Raw genomic sequence first — 22,360 nt, 5'->3', positions numbered from 1 at the left:
ATATTAGCCCCTTTTTAATGGTAATCTGATTATATAATATATTAAAAAACTATCTTAAAAACTCTGTATACTAATTTCGTGTTCCTGTGTTCTTATAAGTATTAGCTTGTAACTTATGCATATACATTGATATACTTACAGATATACAATAAGATGCATAATATAATTCCTATATATATATATATAGGATCCAGTTAATGTGTGCCCTACATTAAGCTTTCTATTTTTGGAAACATTTTCTCGGGAATTAAAAAAGCTGTCATTACTTTTTCAATTCTCGAGAAATTTTTTTCCAAAAATGAAAATTAATGTGTGCCCTAAGGGCACACATTAGTAAAATCCATATATATATATATAATTTAAATACTATTGATAGTCATTTTTATATTTTGTTAATTCTTTAAAAAAAAATTTAAGGATATTATTATGTATAAAATGTAAATTGTCCATGTTTTTTTTTAAATTATTGTGAAGCACTTTTTTTTATGATTCATTTACTCTAAACTCTCTGGTTTTCGTCCTTAATAACTTATTTGGATGAATATTTATAATATAATCTCACATCTAATTCTAAAATTAAGAAATAAAACTCTTTAAGAATAAATAATTTAGAACATGTGACGCAAAATTGGAATTCTAATTTGGAATTCAAATTTAAGTTTATCTCAGCTTCACCTATTATATATATATATATATATATAGATTACTAATTCCTAAAAAAAATATATATATCTCTATTAAAAATAGAATTACAATACAAAATTTAGATTCAAGTTATTGGATATTATATTGTCTTGGTCTTTAATTAATGTAAACATTGTTGAATTTAGTTAAAAGGACATTCACATTTAAAAATATATACCTAAAATTAATATTACTTTAATTCGGTTTCTATTATGAGAAAGCTTATAGGTACAACAGATGCTTACAATAACCTGAGTTTGAGTTATAGAATTATAGTAGATAAACACTCAAAATTAATCAAAAATCAGTAAAAATTGAAAACTGATAGCAAAATCTATACGTATCAATTTTTAAAATCATGGTGATAGGAGATGAAGCTCTTTAAGTATTAACAATATAACATTATAATAGTTCATTAAAAAAACCATTATATAAAGAAATTAATGAAAATAAAAATATCTGAAAATAATCTATAAAATTATGATAACAGTGTTTCTCAAAATTTGGTGTACATGTCGGCACTTTACATATGAAGTATTGAATTTCTTTGATATAAATTTGATAACTTTTTAAATTTTAAAATGATAAAATTACAAAATTTTAAAATTTCATGCGTGAAAAACGAATTTCAAGTTGTCAAACCCATGTGAATTTAAAATTTTCCGTATTTCTGCGCATTTTACTGAGAGTGTTGCGTGGGGATTTCAGATTTGGGAGAATTTAAGACACTCACACTGCAGCCTGCATGTGATGCCCTACTCTCTTTGAAAATTGATGCCACGCCAATACGCCATTACTTTCTCTAGTCTCTACTATTTTTTCTTTTCTTTTTCCTTATCGTTTGAAAAAAATAAAATTAAAAAAAGGTTTGCACATTCATCACTTCATTGCCTCATGCCATTTAAATTCCCACATGGCAATTATGGCATGAGACAATCCAATAAATTTGTTATTAATTGAATTCACAATTCTCAGACTCCTAAATAGGATAGATTAAATAAAATTTCTATTATTAAGTCATCTTTCAAACTATTGTCTCGTACCATTTAAACTCCCACGATACATTATAACATGAAACAATTCAAAAATTGGTGAGCCTTGTTATTATTAGAAGATTTGGGATTGTTTGCTAAGAAATTTATAGTATCATTGTTTAACTATTGTGGAAATATATATAAGTGAAAAAATATTATGAAAATACGTATTATAGTGTTTAAATACTAAAAACTATTATTTAAACAATAACATCAAATAGGCGAAGTTTAAACTCAGAATTCCCGAACTCGGAAATATTACTAGAAAGTCTAGAATTAGCACCTGCCCCGGTTAGTATTGGTGATCAGGTAGTAGAATATGGCGTACCTAGTAGAGTAGTGGTGCCTGCCTAAGCCTTTGCCCACGCTCTAGGGCCCTTACTTTTCCCAACCAAACTTTCTCCTGTTTGGTGGGCCTTTTATTCATACTTACTTAACTTCATGCTTGCTTCTTAATAATCGTGTTCATGTATAGTAAAAATAAAGTTAATAATTATGTTTGAATTTTTCAAAAGAAGATTACTATTTTCTTATCTTAATACATCATACTCATACATCCACCATTGATGAATCATTTGACTTTGAGTGATTTATACTGACACAGTACTTTTGAAGGTGCAAGCATTCAAAAATAAATGAAGATTTATGACATGTCCACATGGTAGCTAATTATAAGATTAAATTAGATGTAAATAAATTGAACTATTTTATCTTTGTGCTTCATATAAATAATTTATCTAAAAATAATGGTACTATCACTTATTCCGGGCAATAAAAGGGAATAAAGTGTAAGTTTGTAGAATGAAACCTATTGATAACATGTATAATCGAGTTGAAAATAGTTTTGTTTTCCTTGTATAAGTTCGATTTTTAAACATTTCGAAGAATGGATTTGATTTTCTCAATTAATATCTTCCTTTCTTTTCTTTTTTTGTTGAGAAATTGATTAGTATATCTTAGTACATCAATTTAATGACGATGATTTTGACATCTTTTTTTTATTTATGATTTTATAGTTAGGGCTTAGGAGAGAGAGAATTTAAACCTTAAACATTACTATTGAAAATACCAACAAAACATAATTAAATCACAAAACTCTTGGCAATTTAATATTCAAATTATTAGTTACTAGTGTTTTCAAAAAAAAAAAAAATTATTAGTTACTAGTGGTAGATTATATTCTCCTCTTACATAAATATGGATCTATAAGTGAGACTCAGATATAATATTCATATTTTTGTAAAATTATGGTGTACTTAATACAACTGATACACTAAATAATTTCACGAATAATCATAAAATTAATACTTAATAGTTTAAACTTATGTTTTAGTTAGCTTAATCAGTAAAATTTCTTGTTATTATCTAACAAATTTGGGATTCGAACTTCGCTTACATCACATCTCAATCTTGGCATGATGAGAAAAAGCAATTATCCTAAAGCAGACAGAAACATGAACATTATAAAATGAAACTCTATCCTATTTATATAATAATTTAGTTAATTCTTACTGGCTACAACTTGCCTCAAGATGCCAAAGAAGTCATTTTATTCTAGTTTTGCTGGCCTGGCCCTTTTTAGCCATAGCCTTCATAATGTCCTCGTGGCAGACTCTGGTAAGCAGAAAGAAGCTGGGAATAAAGAAAATCAGCATATTTAGATAAGCCCCACTACTCTGTCTCTATCTAATTCCTACGATTTATTTTTTAATTGTCTTTTTCTCATCAAGCTTTGTATTTAATTTCAGTTTGATTATGACTCCCATTGCTGTGTGGATGAAGCTGATTTGTTTTTGTTGGTAGATTGAGTGGACAGGAAAACGACGTCGAATACGCAAGACCATATACCGAGGCTGCGTGCCACGTCACGTCGTCATCTAACTTGTTAAGAAATCCGAATAGCTAGAGCTCTGTTTCTGTATTGACCTCAAAGCATGGATATTTCACGTTACATCCTCACTCCTACACGTAGTACCTTCTTGGCCAATGGCCACTAGCCCATCATTCCCATCAACCCCTTCTTTTTTTATTTTATAATAAGGGAAGAATATTCGAATTTATATACTTTGAAAAATGGAAAAAGTTGATGTAGCATTGATATGTTAAAAAAAAAATTTTAAAACTTATTTTTTATAATTTTTTATATTGTTCATAAAAGTGATATTAAGATTTTTCTAAAATAATTTATTAATAAATATTCTAAGAACACTTGTTAACCGGACCCTTGAAAGATATCATTTTTTTTGTTTTGCAGTAAAATGTTTTACAAAAAATACTTTCAACATTTTATTGTGTTTATTTTATAATAATAAAATTTAGTCAAATTTGAAAATGTTTTCAATTGACCGTAAAATCCTTTGTAAAATATTGTAAAATAATTTTATTTTAAAATTTTGGTAAAATATTTTACAAAAACACACCATGGCTCTTTCCCCTCATTTTTATTTTTTATTTTGTATAATAAGGGGAGAATATGGATTTTGAATTCATCTTCTTGGACAATTGAAAAATTATCATTAACACTCCATTTGTTTCACTATAAAATGTTTTGTGCATTTCACCATATTTATTTTATTGTAAAATTTGGTTAAATGGACCGAAAATTCTTTGTTAAATTTTTTAACTTTAAAAACCTAGTAAAACATTTTACAAAAAAACAAAATGACTCTCCCCCCTCATCTGATGGCTAGGCAGCTGATTCAATAGTCAATGCCAGCAGTTCAGTTGTTAGAGCAAACAATCTGATTCCTAGATCTTAGGCACCAATGGCTCAGGTTTTTGTGCTTTATACTTGAAAATTTGTACATGTCACAACAAACACCTAAAAATATTTTCCATATAAGATTTTTGACATAAAATATTTTACAATGAAACAAAATTCTTGAAATCTTGATAATTTTAGATTGAATAATTTGATATTTCAAAATAATTTTGATATTGTTCAACAATTTTTATTATATATCAAAATTATTTAAAATAAGACTAATATATAGTTTTTGTATTTAAAATTCATCAAAATCTAATTTTTCTTTAAAATTTAAAATTTTCAATCTCTTTTTATTAAATAACTAAGGTTTAAATTCTATCTCCCTTATTTATTGTAATAATCGAATTATCAAATAAAATTAAAAGATGATAATGACATCTTTTTGTCTATCTTCTACTGAAAGTTCGTTTATGACAAATCAACGAAATAACAAAACAAAAAAAATGAAAAAAAAAAAAAAAAAATCAATGTGTCCCAAATTCAAAGAATGAAAATGGAATTTGAACCATTAAAATTAATGTCCCAAATTCAAAGAAGTATCTTTAAATATAAAAACAAGCATGGAGTTCATAAAAAGTGGTAAAGACTAAAGAGTGTTTTGCTAGTTTAGCTTTTGAAATTGAAATTTTTTTTTTTTTTTTTTTTTTTTTTTTTATAAATTGTAGTCTTCTTAAAAAGATAAAAAAGAAGTTTGCTTTTGAAAGTGGAAACTTTGAAGTGTACGCATTATATAGTTCATTATAACAATCCAACCACCATTTCAGTGGTAAAAAGAATCAATATAAACTTCAATCACGATCTTCTTCCTTTTTTGCTGAGAAACTTCAATCACGAACAAAATACACAGGATGTAGCTTTTTATTTATTAATATTACACAACACAATGATTTTTTAATAGATTTACATTTTAAAAAATCTGTCATTGGATTTGATTACAAGCTATCATCATGCTTACCATGCCATATTTTGTATTAATCAAATATTATTTATTGTTCACCACTCATGATTTTGTAAAATATCAATACCCCAAAATAACTTAAATTTAAACTATATATACTTATATATATATATATATATATATATTAATCTCTATCTCTAGTTATCTTAAAATTTTGCAAACATAAAAAAAAAAAAATATATATATATATATATATGTAACTCATAAGTGAATTTATCAAAATGCACATCTAGTAAAAAAATCATTAAGCAGTTTTGTCAATAGTGACATTCGATATAACTTGAGTCCAATTTGAAACAGTGAACAGTATCATCTATATTAATATGAGACATCATTTCATCCCAAAGGTGTTGCACCAAAAGCATCGTTCTGCGTACAACGTATTAAGGGATTGCAGTATGAAGCCAAATTACTGGACATAGCTCTAGTTCTTAGTAATTTCCTCTTGCACAAAAAAATATGCATCTGTTTCACAATTTTACAATAGAACACGCATAACATGACCTGCTTTAATTATCACATTTGCAGTGTTCTCCGTATGATTTGGGCTGAATTATTTTTTCAACAATTATCAGATGTTGGAATCAAGCCCTCAGTTAACCTCATGATCCTAATATGTTTGCTTCCATAAAATCAGCATAACCTCAGATCTTAGAGCGCTTTAAGTAGACCAAAACACCGATGCTTGTTAAAACAACTGCGCCTGCCAAAATTCCGAAGTGAAGAGTCATCCCACCATATCCGTTCACGGTAGAACTACCTGACTCTGGTTTTGTCAACTGGCTTGAATCAGAAGAGTCCAGATGCAACCTTAAAACCTGAGACAGAAAACTTGGTCAAAATCTAAAAAGATACAACACTAATCAAGAACTACATGCCAAAAAATTGTTCTAAAAAATAAACCATATTGGTGTCTCAAGAAAATCCTAGCCTCTTCACAAAGAGATCTTACTTTAAACTATCGGTAACTCTAGCAACTAATGCATGTTAAACAAAGGTGGTTTCAACCAAAAAAAAAGTTCTTATAAAAAATGAAGTACCTTCAAACACTGAAATGCCAAGTGGAAACTCAAGGATAAAAAATGAATCAAGCAAAAAAAAAAAAAAAAAAAGAGGCATCAAGCATTGATACTTGATAGAAGTCAGTTCATTTTTCATAGAGAAGTCCACAAATTCAAAAGCAAAAGGATCAGTTCCAAACAGCAAAGTCACCAAGAGCCTTATTAGCACAATTGGCACTTCCTAGTGTTTCCATCAAAGAAGTCCACGATTCAAAACCCACCTCCCCCATTATAACTATCGAATTATCCAAAATAAAATATATAAATTAAAAAAAAAAATAAATAAAAGATCCAGACAGTAAAGTCAACACAAGCCAAAACCATCACCTTCTGTCCAACTAATCTAGCATGACTGATAGCAGCAACAAGATCACTATCGGTTGCAAGTAGAACTCTATCACCATCATCATCTTCATACTAAGAAAAACAAAAATACATAAATTAATGAATTAACAAATTAAAAACTCCTAAAACATAAAGAAAAGCAGAGCAAAACAAAATAACTTTGGAAGCTCACCAAAAGCTGAGGATGATCTGTGTGAATACCAGCACCAATCCTTTGCACTACAGCAGATACCAACTCATCCAAATTTTCCGCAGCTGAAGAAAAACCAGAAGCAAAACCAACATGTTATTTTTGGGTACAGTAGGATAGCATTTCCAACATACTCCTGGTGTTCAAAAGACTAAAAAAGAAATCAAAATCTCAATAAAGCTTTTTTGCTTAAAGTGAAAAATGCAGCTTTTAAAAGCACAAGATTCATTTACTACCCACACCCCCCCCCCCCCCTCCTCTTCCATTTTGCACCACCAATATGCATTTGCCTAGCCCCAAATTCCAACATAACCACCAGGACTGTCACTATGCAACCTATATATAGCATCAGATATATATATAAACAACACAAGCATGTCTACAAATAATATATCTCTGCCATCACCAACTTCACTATCAAACCTATTGCGCGCATTCTCAACAAACAATTTCACACCTTTGTGTTGATTCCATCCTCGAGCATTCCTCAACAACCAATTGTACCATTGTGTCAGCTCCATTGGTCCAAAACACCCAACTACTACTGTTACACTACCATCAGTCCATGCTACCATGATCCATGAATACCCTCATACCACCACACTCTCCCCATGAACATCCTCATCCTCTTGCTATATTTCCTACCACCACCAACCCCTCCCACACAAAGCAAAAATAAATAAATAAAAATCCCAACTACTTCATATTTCTACTATCCCAATAAAGGCGTCCATTTTGAAAACATGCAAAATTTAAGGAACAAAGAACTAAAATCATTCCATAATCCATGAACTTATCCGATATTTATATCCCAAAATTACAATTATAAATTTTAAAATGGAACAAGATTAGTTTAAAAAAAAAGGATATCGTCAAAAGTGAAACAAAAGGAATCTTTAGAATTTTGTCGATAGGAATATTTTGGGATATTTAAAGGAAAAATGACCTATTATTATTGGACAAGGGGAACAAAACAGGAGAGAGAGAGAGAGAGAGAGAGAGAGATGAAAAGAACTTATCTTTTGGAATACGTGCACACACACACACACACATGAAAGATTAGAAAACATATTTTTTCAAATTCATCAAAATCTTTTTCTCAATTCAAATCTAGCTAATAGTGGGACATCTTGCATTCTCACCTCTTCAAATACTTTTAGAAATCATTCTGTAAGATGCTTACACTTTTAGTGTTAGAATATACTCCCTCCATCCCACATAATGTGTCTTCTTTGCCATTGTCTATCCCATATAAAAGAAGTTTAAAATTCATACTTCCCCTTTCTCCTTACACTTTGGAATTTTTACCCTTCTCATCAAACAACTAATAACACATAATTTTGCAACATACAAATCGTTTGAATTGTCAAAGCACTAAGTGCTATCCTTCACGTGTGTTTTTTGTTTTTCAAAGAAGACAATTGTAATAGGATGAAAAAAGTATCCAAGTACAAAAGGGAATTCAGATCTCATGAAATTGCAAAGATCCTGTCCTCAACCACTTACCACAATTCACTCGATGTACACGACCCTTTAGATCCTCAAATTTGAAGGCAAATGAATTTCCAAGACCAAGAGATGGATAGCTACCAAGCTTCCCTTGCTCTGCCCCATCAGAAGCCATAAATCCAGACATTTCACTGTAAACAACATCCAGCAGGATTAGTAACCAGCCAGATAACAGATAACCAAAATAACAGCATAGCCAAGGGAGCAAAAGGGATACCTATGAGTATCATAATCATCAGGTGGCTCTAATGCAAGTGCTGAATCCCAGAACTTTTGCATCAAGGTGCCTGCCACATCATTAACAGCTCCAGAGCTGCCATCAACCTAATGGTCATAAAACAGATTAGTATTACAATTTTATCATACTCTAAATATAATTAAATGAAAAAGATACAAAAACACAAATAAGTTCCTAATGTCATGGCTTCCCGCACTTTTATGTTCATGGCTATTCTTTTCAGGCCTGAAGAACTTAGTGAGTTTGATTTGGGGCAATTTGCACTCCCTTGCTGATGCTGACATAACTTACCAATTCAATTGAAGTAATCCAATTTTGTAGGGGTAAAGCCTCATCAATATGTTCCTTCAATATTCACTAAGACACCAACCATTTGATAAAAATGACAAACTTGCCCAAGTTAAAGGACTTAGTTACTCAATGAGAACTCTTAAAAGACCCAATTGAAATTTTGCTACAATTATAAGGGCCAAACCTTAGGTCAGACGATATTTTTAAGATAAAATTACATTGAACTAGCCAATACCTTTGCATTTTATATAATCAATATTAAAAGAGTGAGAAACTTAAAACGCTTCATTTTATTCTGGAAAATAGATATTCTAAGCATGCAACTGTAGCGTTAGGAATTGAATACTTTACCATGGAGATTGCCGCTTGGGTTATCTGTAGGACATCAACACAAGACACGACACCTCCATCTGCACAAGAGATGTATCAATATTCTAATAATAAAATACTTGTCAATAATAAATTTGCTATACTTGGTTTAAGATCTGGGATTAAAAAATGCTCCTAAACACCAAGGGATAACACCATCAGCTGAGGACTATGTCTCATAAGGCAGAGGTCAATAATTTAAATCTCTCCTTCCCCCACCCCTCAGAGCCAAAACAATTAACCAAAAAACAAAAGCCAATGCTCACCTTTGTCTAAAACCGGAAGATGTAAAAACTTCCCATCATGCATTATATGCAGAGCATCAAGAATTGTTGTCTCTAAAGTTGCACATTCCGGATTTGGTGTCATTACCTTGAGATTTATATTAGACAAAGATGAGAGCAAAAGAAAAACACCAATCACAACAACATCAGCAGTGAGATCACACTAATGTCAGAAGCTCTTAAAAAAAATGTGCTAATTGCACATTGAAAAATAAGAAGCATATAGGATTTTCACTGAACCTTTTCCACCAGAGTCAATTCAGGAGAGAGATTTTGTGCAACCACTCGCATAAGGATATCCTTCGAACTGTAATACAGTGGTATCACAAAACCATAAGCAAACACTAACTGATATTCAAAGACACATTAAATTTCACCCAAAAGCTATAATGCAAGGAAACAGGTGTGAGTGATCTGTTTCAACATAAACACAAGTAGTTGGACATCACAACTCCTGATTGTAAACACAGACATACCATATATGCTTCTTTTTTGTGAAATAATCATATATAATTATGTAAATTTTATTTTCAGATAGAACTAGAGACATCTAATGCCCCCAAAATACAGAATATATGCCACAAAAGATAAATTCTACTAAGGAAAGAGTAATACGTCAGTATCCCCTGAATCTTGTTCCCCATCATAATGACAACCGAATTTACCCGCAACTCCCGCATCTTTTTTGCAGCAACACATATAGGATCTGATTGTGATACAATTGGAACCCTGAAAACATATAAAGCTACAAAATTTGGTAATGCTACAAGATCAGAATATAATTCTATTCCTTAGTGAACAGACTCATAAGCAAGTAAAGTTTAATAAAGTACTTCGCATTTTCTGCAATGATAGTTGACAAGGAAGGCTTGAACATCCGATCCCTCAATGTCTCTATAAATGCATGTGGAGCTGAAACAGATGATAAACAGGAAAGTTAAATTTCTGTGACAGATATGATTTTTAGTAACCAAAATAAAGAGAATACACTGCAGTAGTTCTGGTAAGAAAAGTTGAAGTCTTCTAAACATTAAAGGGCTGCACTTTGGCCAAAGTCATTAGATTCTGATAATGAAGACTTCTCTATCTTTACATGATTAAAGTAACGCTCATCACCTGAATGCAGGTCAATATTAGAAAGGTCGCCCAAAAAAAGGCAGCAACAGTTTATGCAAGCAATTACAAGGAGCCACAATTGTATCTTAATCCTTTGGGTGTATAGCGCTTATGTGGTTAGTGGTTTTCTTGAATTGTGACAAATGGCATCAAAGCCAACCTAGTAACACCATGTGGTTGAGGCCACTACAGCACAATGTGGGCCTTGATGAAGACATTATAAATTTAAGTGGGGCAGATTGTAATACCCGAAATTGAATGGATTTGATTGGTTAAGTGTGTGTTGTAAAGGCATGTGCTGGGACCAACTTTTGCAATTAAGAAAACCACAAATCTAATGAAAGGCATTAAGGGGGATTAGGACTATAATTGGTTGTATAACAAACCTTTGATCAAACAAATCCCTAATCAAATAAGGAATACTTTTTTTAATAAGTAAGCTACATAGATAACAATCAAATAAGGAATACTGTCGAGGACAATTTTATATGGTGATATTAATATTATCAAGAAAATCAAAAATATTCATCCAACCATCCATGATATGTAAAATATGTTTTTATTTTTATTTTTTTGATAAGTAAGAAGTTTATTGATATCAAAAAAGGAACACCCTAGTACATAGGAAGTGTACAAGGGGTTAAACAATTCAAGAACAAAAATTACAAGAATCTAGGAAATCAAGAAAAGAAAAAAAAAAAAATGATTGGTTTCGCAAAGCAGCCAACCAATCCATTAAAGTTCTAAAGAAAAATAACTTCAGGTCTGGTATGGATCTCTCATTATCTTCAAAGCACCTATTATTTCTCTCCCTCCAAATAAACCACAATAAGCAATGAGGAACAATCAAGTGAATCTACCATATATACCCATTTCAATGACGACCAAATCTACTTTGCCAACATGTTAGAAGCCCCACTAGAGATTGCGGCATAACCCAGCTTACTCCAAACAAACCAAACGCCATAGACTACAAATCCATAGCAACCGGACAATGAAGAAAAAGATGATCAACCGATTCACCATTACACTTGCACATGTAGCACCAATCCAATATCCAAACTTTCCTTTTTCATAAATTGTCAATCATTAAGCATTTATCTAAAGCAATAGTCCGACCATAAAAAGCTACTTGGGAAGGAATCTTCTGTTTCTAAATACACTTTTCCAAGGAAAACAATAGTCATTGGAGCCCACTAAAAGACTATAATAATCCTTAACCACGAAACCCTTCCCTCTATCCTCGCCAATTCCCTTCACTGAAGCACCATATATGGTATCCATGAAACTCGATAATGCCTCTAATTCCCAAGCATGCACACCCCTAAAGAAACTTACATCCCAAAAGATAACTCCATTAGCAAACTTCATAAGCTCAGCCACACTAGCCTCTTTATCTCGGTAAAATCTAAACAATGCAGGATAGCTGACTGCAAGAGGTGTCTCACCACACCAACGGTTTTGCCAAAACTTCACCCTAGACCCATCCCCAATATCATATAGAATGTGGCGAGAAAAATAAGGTCATCCCCGACTAATATATTTCCACAAGCCAACACCATATGGACCATTAACAAACCTAGTACACCAGCCACCCCATCCACAGCCATATTTCATCTCCATCACTTGCCTCCAAAGGGCATCCTTCTCCATCCCAAATCTCCATAGCCACTTCCAAAGCAAAGCTTCATTAAAAAGTCTCACATTCCTAATCCCCAAGCCACCAGAAGAAATGGGAGTACAAAAAGTAGCCTATTTAACCAAATGAAATTTTGGTTTGTCACCAATGCCACCCCATAAGAAATTCCGCCGAAATTTCTCAATTCAGTTAGCCACAGCAACAGGTATAGGAAATAAAGATAGAAACTAAGTGGGTAAATTAGATAGAGTGCTTTTAACTAAAGTGACTCTACCTCCCTTCGATAAGTACAAACGTTCCATCCTGCTAGTCTCCGTTCTATCTTCTCCAAAATTGGGTTCCATATTGTCTTATCCTTGAATTTAGCTCCCAAAGGAAGACCCAAATAATTCATTGGAAGAGTACCTTGTTTACAGCCAAGGACACTCAACAATAAGTCAAAATTATGCACCAAACCAATAGGAACCAACTCTGACTTGCCCAAATTTATCTTTATACCAAAGACCGCCTCAAACCAAATGTATATAGTTTATTCAAGTAGTGAACTCAATAGAGATTTTTCAAGGATTATGCCCCACACATATTTTTCAGGGAAAAGAGTCTTAATGGTAGCCCCCAAAAGGGAAAGAAAAATAATTACTGGAAAAAGGATTAGGGTTCACTATCCTATCCTTTGTGATTTAGTTGACTAGCTGCATGACGTTTACAAGAAGTATGGAAAATTAAAAGTGAAAATTTCTAGAAAGTGAATGTATAAGACCAGTGAATCAGGTGATTTCCATTCAAATTTGTCCCATTCCAGTCTCAATTACCAATAAATCCACATAGAAATTTGCTTTAAAACTTATGTTTTTTAGGTACTAGAATTCTAATGAGCGTTTTATGCCCATTACTAGTAGCAAAAATCTCAATTAATCTTGCAGGTTATTTGGCCATGACCTAAGCAAGTGTGAACATTAAATATAACTTTTTAGTTTCATGTCCAAACATATAAAGGTTTACTCCAAGCTTATCCCAAAGTGGGCTCCTATGAGGGGTGGCTTGGGTGTGGCCCAACCCTTCACATCTTTTGCATGAAGAGGCCTCTCAAGACTCGAACTTGCACACTTGCACTTGACAGCCCAAGATATAACCGTTGCAGCAGACTATGGCCCCTTTACATGTCAAAAACATCAAACACAAATTCTATAAAACAGGTTTAACCATTAAGTACCTAAATTTGCAAGCCAGGTGCTTATACAACCTTTTGCAAAAAGGTAGAGTACACTCATACTAATAAAATTAAATATTAAAAAATATTATAAAGCATAAGAACTTCCATTCCAAACAACCCCCCCCCCCACCAAAAAAAAAAGCAAACACATCAAACCATTTATTTTAATGAAAAGAGTTTTTCGGTAATTTTTCTATATTTGATTGTGACCCTAAAAAATAATTATATGAACCAAACTTTCAATAAAAACATGAACATTACATAGACAAGAAAATCAACCTAATTTTTATTGTTTTGAATACATATTTACTAGTTCAAAAACATTTTTTATATATACACACACACATAACCATAAGAAATAGATCAACATACCAAAACAGAAAATGCTTGAACTCTGGCAGTTTCAATCCTAAAAAAGTGGAAAATGTTTTCCAACCAAAACCCGTTGTTTTCTATTGACCAGAGTTTTCTACCATACCAAACACAAGAAAATGTGGCTTCGACCAAAACAAACAAAGCATTAAAATTAAGGTTAAACGTTATTTATAACTTAAAACAACAATACCCGTTGCAAGTGATTAATACAGGAATGCATGAGTGTATTATAAATGCTATTTCAGCGACTAGTACATGCATGAGTGTTTTATAAATGTTATTTTAGCTACTAGTACATGCAAATTTGACAACTAACCAGAAAAATTGCTTCCCCACTGGCGCTCCACCCCTTCAACTGCAGCAGCAATTGCACTACCCTGTTCGGCAGCCTTCTCCATTCTAGATATGGCATCATAAAGGCACTTTGTAATATCTAGCAAGGCAATTACTTCACCATTTTCTACAACTGGTAGGTGTCTGAATTTGCCTGTTAACCAAAACTGAGATTACAAATAGAAGAAAATAGTACATATACAAAGAAAATAAGATGTACAAAAAAACAAGATGAGAAACAACGCAAGGAAAATTTGCATTGTCTTACCATCAAAACACTTTAACAATCAAGTGACAGTATAAAAAATAAAATCAGATCATGGTTATAAGGACGTCAATGTGATGGAACAGTCCAAACAAATGTTGCATTAACTAAAATAAACACACATTTTAGTGTTCCAAAAAAAACTCCAGAAAATGTGTTCACACCTAACATACCAAAAATCAAATAGAAAAAAATTTTAAATTTTTATATAAAGAAAGTCCACTGAGCTAGCACCAAAAGAGAGAGGAGGAGAGAACATCCATAGATTTGTAATATAGCAGCACACAACCTGGAAAATCAGTACAGCCAAGGTCCAACTATCTTAGCTGAGATTTTATTCACAGAAGAAAGATCATATGAGATCATGTGGTGACCAACAGAGATATCAGGATGCTAAGAAAAATTATCAAAAAAAATAATTTCTTGTACATCATGAATTCGTGTAAAAACAGGAGACTTGAAATAGTTTCTTTTACTCTCCAGCTCATTCTATATTCCTGCTTTTCAGTCTATTATCCAATCATTTCAAACATATTTAAGAACTTCCTTTCTTATAAGATTCAGTCAACCCCATGTATCATTGTGTCAATTTGAAGCCATATAGTACAACAAAAAACCAAGTTGACTAAGCCCCCAAAACTAAGCATAACAAACAGAAATACAAGTAGAGATATATATATATATATATATATATATAAACCAGACCTTGGATCATCTTCTGAAGAGCTTCAATAGCAAGCGAATCCGAAGTAACAAATATAGGATTACGCGTCATGATTTTCGATACTATCGTTTGCTCTGGTCTCAAACCCTCTGCTATAACTCTAGTGGCAATGTCCTGATCACCAATACATGCAACCAAACTTAAATTAATAAGGATTCAGTTAACGGGGTGCCCTTAGGTCATTTGTTAATAGACTATTTTAAGAAAGTTTTTATAACCCACTCATAAAAAGTTTCTTATTTCCTAAACCAATTCCCTTAGGGCATCCATTAACTTTTCCTAATAAATAAATAAACACACTAAAATCACTTAATAAATTCTTAGTAATCCCAAAAGCCCAAGTTGTTAAGAGACGAGACGGTGAATTTAATTACTTAAACTATAATTCTCATACTTCCCATTACATGTGGGTCCAGACTCGCCCTTAATAAGTGGGGGCACTAGTACTACACGTGGGATTTTAACCGGCTCAGTTAATTTAATCATTTAACAATAATTCTAACAAAATGAATGGATAAAACAGGACAAGAAATGATTGGGAAACCTTATCAGTAAGGATTCCAGAGAGCAAGGCGTTGGCATCCGTTAAGAGCACGGCGTCGACACGACGAGCCGCCATCCTCCGGCAGGCATCGGAAACGGTGGTTCCTTCAGGAATCGTGAGTGCTTTCGACAATCTCAGCTTCTTCACCGTCCTTTCCACGCCAGCAGCACTACACAAATCAATCTAACCCATCAAAAAACAACATCGAAACACACACACACACACACACACATACATATAGAAATATACAAAAACAACATCAAAACACACACACACACACACACGCACACATACACATACATATAGAAATATATAAAAACAACACACAAAGTTTTGTTGAAAAGAAACGTAATAATATTGGGAAGTTACGGACGATTGAGGAAGAGGAGGAGAAGAGGGTTTGGGAGCAATTCCATTTCCATTGTTGTCGGAAGAAGAGGATCTCTTGACGGTGGAAGGACCACGTTGTTTCTGGGTCACACTGTTCCTTCTTGGACCAGTAGTAGGACCCACTTGTCCACTCATCTTCTTCTTCTTCCCTCCTTTCTTCAATCAAGAGAGAGAGGGTTAGGGTTAGGGCTTCGCTATTGCCTCTTGCCTCTCTAACCCTTCTCTCTCTCTCTCTCTCTCTCTCTCTCTCTCTCTTTCTTTCTCTCTCTCTACTCTATAATGTTCACAAAGTTTGAATTGAAAGGGAGTTCAAAAAAATCAAATCAGCTTTTTTTTTTGTTTCTTTTTCTTTTTTGAATTTTTTTAAGAATGTTCCTAAACTTTTGTTTTGTCTTTCAGAGGATACCTTTACGGCTTTACCCATTATTATTGTAAGTATTTACCAACCAAAAAACAAACAAACAAACAAAAAAGTAACCACAAAGATAAAAAGATACAGTTTTTACGGTTGTTACATATGATTTTTTTTTTTTTTGTATGAGCCTCACCTGTTCGTCGTGTTGGTTTCGAGGGTGGCCATGAGATGACTATTCGATTCTGCACGCTAAGCCATGGACATGGAGGGAAAATGGTTTCTAAAAGAGAGTACTGATTATAATTACAAATATTGTGGGCGATAATTTCATGTTTATGTTGAATAATGGTAATAGTATTTATTGTTGTACTATAAACAGAGGTACCTATATTTATACATAAATGTTGGATTATCAAAGAACAGGTAAGAAATGGCTTTCGAATTGTTAATTTATTATCAGAAGATCGCTTAGAATCAGTGGTTGGATTTGTTCATCTAAATTCTCGTCCAAGTTATTAGTATTTTTTGTATTAATCTGTCCATTTCTTATGCCTTATTAGGTTAAATGATAAATATGACGACAACAACAAAAGCCTTTGTCTTAACACTATTATTGAGTGGTTCATGAATCCCCAATATAGGTGAATCAGGATCATTTATTTATATTCATATCCGTAATTTTATCTTATTTAAAATTATACTTTTTATCACTTTTTAATCAACACGTCCTTTTTATGGCACTCTTAATAATTTATTTAGATTTTTTTTCAACCTCTTTTATTTGTTCCTTGTCCCTAACATTTGACCTACGTGTCAAAATGGTTTCTAATATTTCAAACTTGTTAATTTAATTTCTAATATTTTAATTTTGTTTCAAATGTGTCTTTGCAAGAGAAAAGGGAAGAGATGATGGCAGTTTGTGCAAGAGAGAAGGGGGAGGGTTGAATGTGAGTGAGTTTTGTAAAATGTTTAACAAACAATTTTGGGATAAAATGTTTTACAAATCTTTACAAATAGTTTTTCAATCAACGGAAAACATTTTAAGATTTAATTAAATTTTACAATGAAACAAATAATATAAAATGTTGAAAACATTTTCTTAACTTTTTTTACAGCGAAATAACGGAGTGAAAGTACTCATATATTACTTGACTAGTGGCTTAAATATGAGGTGGACCAAGTGCACATATCCTAGGCCACACAAAATAATAGCCCTTAGAAATTCTTATCCTACCAACTAGTCAACTAGCAAGGAAAGGCTCTTAAGTTATCACCTCAAGCTCAAGGAATTTATTCCTTCTCATGGATTGGCAATGAGGCAAGGCTAGCTAACCCAATTGCAAACTAGTAAATATATTCGTCTTTCTTTTTCAAAAAGGTAGCAAGAGTTCAACCGGAGGCGATTGTCCTTCTCTTGTCGTGTGTTTTCTTTTCTTTTTTGTTTTGAAAGAGCTTTGAGTGTATTTGTGGTATGAGTCTTGTAAGAATGTTCTTAATGCCACCTTTGTAATATTTGGTCAAAATTTCTTCTTGACATTGTCTGTGGGGGTAGCTCTAAAGCCAACCCCATAACTCTTTTTTTGTTCTTATTTTATTAAATATTCTATATTTTTTCTATTATTTGGTTATAGACACAATAAATAAACATCAACTCTTTTACTATCTTCAACCTTAAAAAAAAAAATAAAATAAAATAAAAATAAAAAAAACTCTTTTACTATCTTTTTTTTTGAGAAAAAGGTAAGCGAAATTTTATTAAGGAAAAACAAACGAACTACAACGCAAAAACAAAAAACTAACTCAAGGTAGATCCGACTGGAAAACACCATCCACATCATCGGGTAATTCTTCTACCCAAACCTCAAAATCTGCAGATAGAACTGCTTTTTTAGCTAAGCTATGAGCTAATCTATTCCCCTCCTGCCTAACATGTTGAAACTCATAGCTTCTTAAGACAGCACCCAGACGCTTAGTCTCATCCACAATGTGACCAAATAGCAGAGGACAAAGACCACTTCGACGCAAGGCCTGAATAACTGCCAGGCAATCACCTTCAACAATGACACTAAATAAACTCAGTTCCCCAGCGAAGACCACAGCCCTTCGCGCCGCCAGAGCTTCAGCCATCTCTACTGACTGCACCTGACCCAGATTCTGTCTAAGAGCCGCGATAACTTGACCATAATTATCCCGGCAAACCACTCCGATACCAGCCAGTCCTGAATCCTCACAAAACGCAGCATCAAAATTAACTTTGAAGCAGTCCACTGGCGGAGGAGACCAGCGCACCCTGTGCCGAGGAATGGGCGCACCACACTCCTGAGAATTCACGCTCCAAAATTCATCCACCAATCGCTGGGCGTTGTCACCAAGTTCATGCAGCTTCCACGTTGACTGGTTTTCCCTTAACCGGTTGCGCCGCTGCCATATGCACCATGCCACAGTAGCGAACAACGACACCTTCCTAGCTGGCCCCGCATTGAAGACTTCCTCCAATAAGTCACAGAACGACCGACATTTCTTCTGCACCAGTGAGCGAAACTCCAGGAGCGACATCCACACCGACCTCGCCTGATCGCACAACCATAAACAATGAATTATCGACTCTGTGTGATCTCCACAGCCATCACACTCTCCTCCAACCGGGATGTGTCGAGCCTGTAAATTCTGTTTTGTGGGTAGAGCATCCTTCGCAGCACGCCAAATAAAGTGTCGAATCTTCGGAGGCACCTTCATCTTCCAAATTTTCTTCCAAACCAACCCGTTACTACCCAAAACTGATGAACTTGGCTGAAGATTTGATTCGGCTGAAACCAGCAAGCAGTATGCACTCCGCACACTATAATCCCCATCATTCGTCAACGGCCAAACTAAAGTATCCTTTGCCTCAGCTTCACACACCTGTATCCTTCGCACCAAATCTGCCTCCCATGGAATCAAACAATTCTCAAGACGACCCGGGTCCCAAACTCGAGTATCTGGATAGAACAGATCACACACCCGATGCACTGAAAAATCAACTCTTGGGGAGATGATCTTGCTGTGATGAAGGTCAGGCAGCCACCTATGTCGCCACACATCAATTCGCTTCCCATCACCAACCCTCCAAATAACCCCTTTATCAATGACTTCTCGTGCTTGTAGAATACTCCGCCATGCATAGGAACATTTTGGATGAACAGCCGCCTCAAGAATATTACCCTGCGGAAAATACTTGGCACTAAAAACTTTAAAAAGAAGGGAGTCTCGATCTTAGCGGTATATTATATATATATATATATATATATATAGTTTTTCACATACTATTTCTTCAAGCGCGATTTGACTGCTCATTATCTTTTATGTGTTAAAGCTAAGCTTTTTTACTTTCTCAAATTTCACAACCAAAGACCATAAAAAATTGAGAGGGGTCAGGGTTAGGGTTTGGCTCTAACTCCATCTCTAATCAAAGCTAGGTTTGAGTTTTGGATTTTAAAAAGTTTTATTTAGTCTTCCAATTATATCTATTAACTAAACGTACAAACACAGTAAATTTCTAATCATAGTAAGTACCATGTCCTGATGCATCCCAAAAAAAAAAAAACCAAAATTATATATATATACATAATTTTTTTGTTAATTTTATTTTCATAGCCATTAATAGTTTTCTACTATAGAATATGCAAGAATGACCTTTTCGAATTGTGATTTTATCATCAAAAATGGTTATAATCAATACTATATTATTTAATGGATACTTTTTTGTCTTAATACTTCCTTTAAGAGTTATTAGTATTTATCACTGTATTAAAAAGAGAGGTATTGGAATTATTTTTCAATTGACAAGACCTTTTTTTTAGAAGAATTGACAATACCTAATTGGAAACAACAACATATGGTTTTTTCCAGATGAAAGAAAACACCAGATAAAACCACTTGTAAAGTTGTAATGTTCTGCCACTATGTTTTTTACTTGCTGAGTTTTTTTCATAAATTTATTGTTGGATTATATTGTCTCATTCATCCTATGTTTTCAAAATATTAAAATAATTATAAATAAATAAATAAATCTTATATATAAAAACTTTTAAATTTCATATTATTTGTATTTCAAAATTTTCGTTGGACATAACATTATGAGTAAAATAGGAAACAATATTATATGGACATACAATTTGGTGCGTGTGTTAAAGAATGGGTTTTTAAATTTTAAAACATGTTAGGACTAATACATCTATTTTTTTAAACATGTTATATATATATCTATACTACTATAACAAGATTCATTATTTGGATTTCATCATTTTGCGTACTAAAACATCCTTATACAAATTCTTAAACTCTTCAAGATACACATATCTTTTAGTTAAACTAGCCTCTAAGCACATACGTGAAAACTTTTCTATTTTTTGGGTAAATGTTAATAATTTGCACTAATAATTATTTATGATTCATATATTTTCCAATCATTTAAAAAAAAAAAAAAAAAAAAAAACTAGGGGTGTGATGAAAAAATGTTAGAAGCCTAAGGGCTTGTTTGGTTTAAAAAAAATGGTCACTCAATTTTCATTACCCATTACTCATTACTCAGTTTTCATCACCCATCACTCATCACTCAAACTCTATTTTTTCACTCACTCAAAATAAAACATGTTTGGTTTCATTTCTTGTTCAATGTAACTCAAAATTTTGCAATAATGGTGGGACCCATTTACTGTACTAGGTCAGACGGATATCCTTGCCTACCCGCGTAAGTTCTCTCTCCTCTTCTTTTTCTTTTTTCCTCTCTTCACTTCTCTACCTTTACTCTCCCCCAAGACCTAAAAATTTCACCCCTCTCCTTTCTTTCACTCACTGAATCCACCAATTCTCTCTCCCACATTCCTCAAATCAAAAGGAACAAAGAAATGAGAAGCTCCCACGCCTCGTCAGGACTGTCCAGTTCCGGCCATCTCTTCCTCCACTTGCCGTCAATCTCCCCTGTACTCTTCTACCTTTCATTTTCTTTCTTTCTTTTCGTTTCTTTCTTTTTTTTTTTTTTTAAGATCAACATGTTGGTGTGTGGGTATAGATCAGTTTGCTGGGTTTTATGAGTCAGATCAGTTTGCTGGGTTTCATGGGTCAGATCGGCGTGTGGTTTATGGCTACTTGTGGCTTGTGGCTTGTGGCCTGTGATGGGTGTTATGGATGACCGTTGTTGAGGTGGGTTTGTGGTGGTGATAATTATTTTATTTTATTTTAATTTGAGTCATGGTGGGCTAGTTGTGGTTGCGGCAGTGGGTGGTGGGTGGTTGTGATTGGGTTGGTTGTGCTGATGGAGTTGGCTGGGTTTGGGGTTGTTGGGTCTGTGTTTGGCTAATTTGGGGTTGTTGCGTTCGGTGGTGGAGCTAGCTCGCTAGAGATGAAAAGGGAAGTGAAAATGAAACAGAGGAGCTCCAACGGTAATAACTCAGCTTGTTTCGGATGTGACAATGCACTAGCGAAAGGGCCCACAACTTCATCTAATTTACCGACTTGCCACTGAAACTCAGTTTTTGAGTTTTGAAAACAGGTGAAACCTGTTTTCAGTTTTGGTCACTCACATCCATTTTCCTAAGAAACTGAGTGATGAAAACAGTGATTCAAAACCAATCCAAACAAGTGCTGAGTTTTGAAAACAGGTGGGACCCACACGATTTGAATGATGAAAACAAAAAA

At 33.3% G+C, this 22,360-nt stretch overlaps 1 protein-coding gene across 1 annotated transcript; it reads right to left on the bottom strand.

Annotated features, from left to right (window-relative positions):
• Nucleotides 1-5,712: 5,712 nt before the first annotated feature.
• Nucleotides 5,713-16,646, bottom strand: LOC115963338 (CBS domain-containing protein CBSCBSPB3-like). Its single transcript, XM_031082304.1, has 14 exons — nucleotides 16,313-16,646; nucleotides 15,940-16,108; nucleotides 15,377-15,509; nucleotides 14,390-14,560; nucleotides 10,564-10,642; nucleotides 10,346-10,459; nucleotides 9,971-10,037; nucleotides 9,713-9,818; nucleotides 9,429-9,487; nucleotides 8,766-8,872; nucleotides 8,546-8,679; nucleotides 7,022-7,104; nucleotides 6,832-6,921; nucleotides 5,713-6,261 (listed from the first exon to the last, which is right to left on the bottom strand). Exons 1-14 carry the CDS (start codon nucleotides 16,462-16,464, stop codon nucleotides 6,088-6,090), a joined length of 1,638 nt encoding a protein of 545 aa, XP_030938164.1. The 5' UTR covers nucleotides 16,465-16,646; the 3' UTR covers nucleotides 5,713-6,087.
• Between the last annotated feature and the right edge of the window lie 5,714 nt (nucleotides 16,647-22,360).

This window comes from Quercus lobata, chromosome 10 (genome assembly GCF_001633185.2).
Source record: "Quercus lobata isolate SW786 chromosome 10, ValleyOak3.0 Primary Assembly, whole genome shotgun sequence".
In the NCBI taxonomy this organism is placed as follows: domain Eukaryota; kingdom Viridiplantae; phylum Streptophyta; class Magnoliopsida; order Fagales; family Fagaceae; genus Quercus; species Quercus lobata.
The sequence above is the reverse complement of the archived record's forward strand: the minus strand, read 5'-3'. Positions and strand labels throughout refer to the sequence as shown.

Bases quoted from the DNA above. Each gene is read 5' to 3' on its own strand.
- LOC115963338 (XM_031082304.1), bottom strand. From the start codon at position 16,464: ATGAGTGGACAAGTGGGTCCTACTACTGGTCCAAGAAGGAACAGTGTG. The intron at 8,680-8,765 runs GTATCCCTTTTG...TGTTGTTTACAG, and splicing joins GATGATTATGATACTCATAG to TGAAATGTCTGGATTTATGG. The intron at 7,105-8,545 runs GTAAGTGGTTGA...GTTTTTCTTCAG, and splicing joins TGTACATCGAGTGAATTGTG to CTGCGGAAAATTTGGATGAG.